Genomic DNA, 5,434 nt, shown 5'->3' on the forward strand with positions numbered 1-5,434 from the left:
GACAAAGCCTCCCCAGGGACTCCTTCGAGCAGATCCTTGCAGGCCAGGAGTGCAGGCAGACAAAGGAAAGTTGCTTGTGGTGGCCTGAGGGGCAGAGGCAGCTGCCAGAGCCAAGGGCACAAAGGCCTGGGTGCCTTTGGGCCTTGCAGCCCTGCCAGAGCCCTTGGCCATCTCTGCTGCAGGCTGTGCTCCCCTGGCCCTGCTGCTCCTCTGGCCTTGCAGGCTGCACACAGGGTGGGGATTGGGCAGAACTTTGGTAGGTTTGTTGTTCTGCTGGCAGGGTCTGGTTCATTATTAGGGGAACGAGATTTTTGGACTGGGTTAGGATTCAGGCTTGGTCTTTCTTTCATACTAACAAAGCTGGTTGGGGATTGGGATGGGAGGACAAATTGGAGTCTGGAGTTCTGGGTTTGGTCCTTGCCTTCAGGGTCCTGTTGAGGTTGGGATTACAGCAGTAGATTCCTTTCTATTAGAAGGGCAGCACTTCTAGACTGGGGCTTGAGGTTAGAAATAGTGTAAATGTCCAGCAGGAACGTATGCCCAGGCAGTGTTTCAGTACCCTCAGCATTCATACTTTACTGTCATCAAAATATTTCGTCTCTATTCGCAAGGCCACTCTTTCCTTCCCTAAATATCCAATCCCTTTTCTCCCAGTTTCTCCTAATTTCCCCCCAACTTTTATCTGTGTGGGCCTTATGGAACAAAAGGAGCCCTGAAAACTTTTGGAACCAGGGAGCCACTGTGTCACTGTGGTGCCTCCTGGAATCAAAGAATCCTTGGGACACAGTGGAACCTCATGAAAGGAAGGGGTCACTGTGACACTACAGGGACTTTTTTGGAGCCAAATGGACCTTGGGACAAAGGGGAACCCCCCAGAAACAAAGGGTCATTGTGACACCGAGGACCCCTCATGGACTCAAGGGACCACTGTGACACTGCAGGGCATTCTGGAGCCAAAGGAACCCAGGGACACTGAGCAGCCTCCTGGAATCAAGGGGCCTCTTTGACACTGCAGGGCCTCATGGAAACCAAACCAAATACAGGCTTGTCCAGGTCCTGAGGGTGATTCAGAAGGGAGGCAGCAGTGATTTCTCCCTACAGACCCACCACTCCAATGGTCTCTCCCTGCCCTGAAGGTTTCTGGCCATCAGGCTGTAGCTGAGGGGCTTGGGCAGGGCCATGAGCAGGGGGTAGAACAAGGGCTTTGTCCAGCTATGCCAGGAGGGCTGTGCTGGGCCAGGAGGAGGAGGCTGCAGCAAAGAGTGGCACTGCTGAGGGGAGAGGAGCAGGGGGAGAGACCTTGTGCCTGCCCACGCTGGGCAGGAGCTGCCCCAGGATGGCAGCTCTGAAGCACTCCCAGCATGTCCCTGGGAACAGCAGGGCAAGACTGGATTTCCAAATCAGGCTGGGAATGCAAAGAGCAGGAGTGTCCTGGTGTCACTGCAGGAGAGTTCCAGCCCTGCAGCAAGGGCACAGAAGAAGTGACCCGGTCCATGCAGTGGCCTCAGAAGATGCCACAGCATCCTGTAGATGCTGTCAGGGAGGCCAGCTCTGCTTCACAAGTTCCCAGTGCCTGTCCCTGCCTGTGCTCAAAGGGCTCCCACCCCCAGGACTGTGCTCAGAGAGCACTCAGGCCTTCCAGCCAGAAAGGGGCTCACAAGCACAGTGTGGAAGTGGAAAGAGCAGCTCTGCAAAGACCAAGCTCTGCTGCTCCCTGGCAGTGCTGCTGTGCTGGGATTCTTGTCCCCTTGCCCTTTGCAAATCCCCCCTGTCCTGCAGTGTGCTGTCCTTTAGGAACAGCTAAGAAGAAGGGTCTTGGACAAAGAAAGCACTCAGAGAGTACAATTCATCATTTATACAACTCTGGGTCAAATTCATTGTGTAGACACTAAATTAGAAGGCAGATACATAAAAATATTTAATTGCACAGAAAATTATTACAAGAAGAACCCAATGATCTCCATGAAAAACCTGAGCAGGAAGGCTGGGCCATTAAGGAGTCCCCATCTTAATGTTACACACCAGAACACAGGCACTTTATTGCTCCTGAAAAGCATCCAGTCATCATTTTCCTTATGGCATCCCTGAGCTCCTGGTTCCTCAGGCTTTAGATGAGGGGGTTCAGGGCTGGAGGCACCACCGAGTACAGAACTGACAGGGCCAGATCCAGGGATGGGGAGGAGATGGAGGGGGGCTTCAGGTAGGCAAATGTGCCAGTGCTGACAAACAGGGAGACCACGGACAGGTGAGGGAGGCACGTGGAAAAGGCTTTGTGCTGTCCCTGTTTAGAGGGGATCCTCAGCACAGCCCTGAAGATCTGCACATAGGAGAAAACCATGAAAACAAAACAGCCAAATGCTAAACAGGCACTAACCCCAAGAAGTCCCAGTTCCCTCAGGTAGCCTGAGTGTGAGCAGGAGAGCTTGAGGATTTGAGAGATTTCACAGAAGAACTGGCCCAGGGCATTGCCCTGGCACAGGGGCAGGGAAAATGTATTGGCTGTGTGCAGCAGAGCATTGAGAAACCCAGAGGCCCAGGCAGCTGCTGCCATGTGGGCACAAGCTCTGCTGCCCAGGAGGGTCCCGTAGTGCAGGGGTTTGCAGATGGCAACGTAGCGGTCGTAGCACATGATGGTCAGGAGGAAAAACTCTGCCGAGATGAAGAACAGAAAGAAAAAGACCTGTGCAGCACATCCTGTGTAGGAGATGGTTATGGTGCCCCAGAGGGAGCTGTGCATGGCTTTGGGTACAGTGGTGCAGATGCAGCCCAGGTCTGTGAGGGAGAGGTGCAGCAGGAAGAAGTCCCTGGGGGTGTGCAGGTGCTGGTCGCAGGCTACGGCGCTGAGGATGAGGCCGTTGCCCAGGAGGGCAGCCAGGGAGATGCCCAGGAAGAGCCAGAAGTGCAGCAGCTGCAGCTCCCGCCTGTCTGCCAATGCCAGGAGCAGGAACTGGGCCATGGAGCTGCTGTTGGGCATTTGCTAATTCTTAGCACAGGGTCTGTTCAGAAAAGGAAACAGAAGAAACAGCTAAGACAGATTTCTGGGGAAAAGCAACTCTATTTCATAAGGAAATGGATGTGTCAAATGTTACCAAATGCACACCAAGGAGTCAGTTTTCCTCTGCTGCACTGCAAAAACTTTTTTGGTAAAGGTCTCACACACAAGGAATGTCAGATGTAACAGACCTTGAATACAAAAGTTCCGTCTCTTCCCCAATGCTGCTGCTGCTACAGAGCAGAAGCTTAGTGTCTCCTTAGAATAATTGTACCTTTGTTTTTTATTTTTAGCATCACACTGGGGGATGGTTCTTTTCCAGTGCAGGAATCCTCATTTCTATGGCCCAGCACACAGTGCCCAGCAGAGCTGCAGGGAAGGGCCCCCAGAGCTGCCTGAACGCCCCCTCCCCCAGGCCTTGGGGGCACTTGCCCCCCACTCCGTGCCCAGGTCTCTGCTGGCGTGAGCTGTCCCTGCCAGCAGCTGCTTCCCTGGGCCCAGGCAGTGCTGCCAGAGCCCATCCCAGCCCTGGGGGCTCAGCTCTGCCCTGCAGAGCCATCCCAGCAGCACAGGGCACTGCCCAGGGGCAGCTCTGCCTGGACAGGCTTTGATGGAAAGGTCAGAGCAGCCCTGAGGAGGCTGGAAAAGTGACACTGGTGCTGTCTCTAAGTCTGATACTCTCAGGTTCAATTGCCTCTAATTGAACAGAGTTCAAGCTTCAGTGTCTCTTCCTCTGCTCAGATATTAATTTCTCTTTCAAAGTGAGCACCCAGACAACCCAGAGTGTAACACTGAAAGAACTGGTTCATTCTCTGCAAGGTACCCCCTGTGTGTCTGTGTCTCTTGCAAATACCTTCTGGGAAATTTCCTGCTTTGATCTGGAGCTGTGACCATCCCTCATTCCTGCAGCACACTTTGGAGATCAGAAGGACTCTGCCCTGCTCTGCCCTACCAGTAATTGCTCCTTGCCCACATCTCTTCTCCCCCAGCCCCGTGGCAGCTCCTTGGCCGGGCTGAGAGCTGCCCCTGGCAGGCAGCAGAGTCCCTGCCCCAGCACACACAGCCCTGGGGGGCAGGACCCTGCTCTGTCCCAAAGCCCTGGGCACCCCTGGCTGCATCCCCACCTTCCCACCCCAAAGCCAGCCCTGAGCACAGGGAACCTTCTTTACCTGGGCTTCTGATGAGGTAGCAGCAAGTCCTGCTCTGCAGCAGCTTCTCCTGCTGCCTCCCAGCAAATCCAGCACAGCCATCCTGACAGCTCCTGCCAGGGCTGGCATTTGGCAGCTGCAAGAGCCACTGGCAGCAACTCCTCTGCACTGCTCTGCAGCCACAGCCTTCCCGTGCCAAAGGGCTGCCAAGGTTCCTCCCCTGAGCAGCTCTGCCCTGTCCTCCCTCCCAGCCCAGGATCCCTTTCACCTCCTGCTCCCTTCTCCTGGCTGCCCTTGCTGCCTGCAGCTCCTGCCCTGCTCTGCCATAGGGCCACTTCCTCTGCCCTGCAGGCACTGGGAGAGGCCTTCTGAAAGATCCTACAAGCTGTGGGATGTGACAGCTTTAGAATATCCCTCCAGGAAAAGAAGTTTAAGTTCCTCCAGCCAGAGAATTCATCAGTCAAATCCTGGGAAGGTTTCTCCTGTAGTGAGAGCTTAGTCCCCTCCCAGCCCAGGCTGCCTCTCACCTCTCTGCCTTCTCTCCTGTGCCTGGGTGCTGCAGGCAGTGCCCTCAGCCCTGCTGGGCTGTGCAGAGGAGCTGCTTCTGCGCAGAGCTGTCTTTTTGAAAGTCTTCTTGGTTACCATGAGCTCCCTGTGTGCCAGGAGCCGGGCCCAGCTCACCAGCACAGACAACAGCCCCAGGCATTTCATCAGCCTTTGGTGGGGGGGGGGGGAAGGTTGATGATGTTTACATGAGACTCAGTCCCTGAGAGTTTTCAAGTCCAAGTGAGATTGAAACACTAAAGTTTCTTGCAGTTTTAATGAGTCTCACTGAGGGACACAACTGAAAATGTGTCGCCACGTTCCAGTCAGAGCAGAAAACTTCAGACAGTGATGACAAGGATGGACAAGCAAGGCAAAGGTTGCTCTGATGTTGAAGAAACATTGAGTTGTTTCTTAAAGTTAAAGGGCCAAGACCTGACCCCCAGCCCTTGGGAAGGCAGATCCTGTCCCTGCCTCATTGCTCAGGGCTCTTCCTGGGGCACTGGGATGTGGGATGTGCAGTGCCAAGGGCAGGACGATGGGGTGGCACCTGCCAGGCTGCTGAGCAGGGACAAGGGAGGCCAGGGAGCCCCCAGGGCTGCAAGGCCACTTGTCTCCTCCTGGCCTCAGGGGCACAGCCAGCAGCCATGGCCAAAGGCCTGCAGAAGGTGGCTGTGTCAGAGCGCTCTTCAGCTTCTGCACAGGCCTCTCTGTGCAGCCCAGGCTGTCCTAGGGTGTCCATGCCCTGCCC

The 5,434-nt window shown here is 55.0% G+C and overlaps 1 protein-coding gene across 1 annotated transcript; it reads right to left on the minus strand.

Annotated features, from left to right (window-relative positions):
- Window positions 1-2,107: 2,107 nt before the first annotated feature.
- On the minus strand, window positions 2,108-2,974 carry LOC126634976 (olfactory receptor 14J1-like). Its single transcript, XM_050305902.1, has one exon. The coding sequence runs from the start codon at window positions 2,972-2,974 to the stop codon at window positions 2,108-2,110; it is 867 nt and encodes a 288-aa protein (XP_050161859.1).
- Between the last annotated feature and the right edge of the window lie 2,460 nt (window positions 2,975-5,434).

This window comes from Myiozetetes cayanensis, unplaced genomic scaffold, assembly GCF_022539395.1.
Source record: "Myiozetetes cayanensis isolate MyiCay16 unplaced genomic scaffold, myiCay2020 scf1018, whole genome shotgun sequence".
Lineage (NCBI taxonomy): Eukaryota > Metazoa > Chordata > Aves > Passeriformes > Tyrannidae > Myiozetetes > Myiozetetes cayanensis.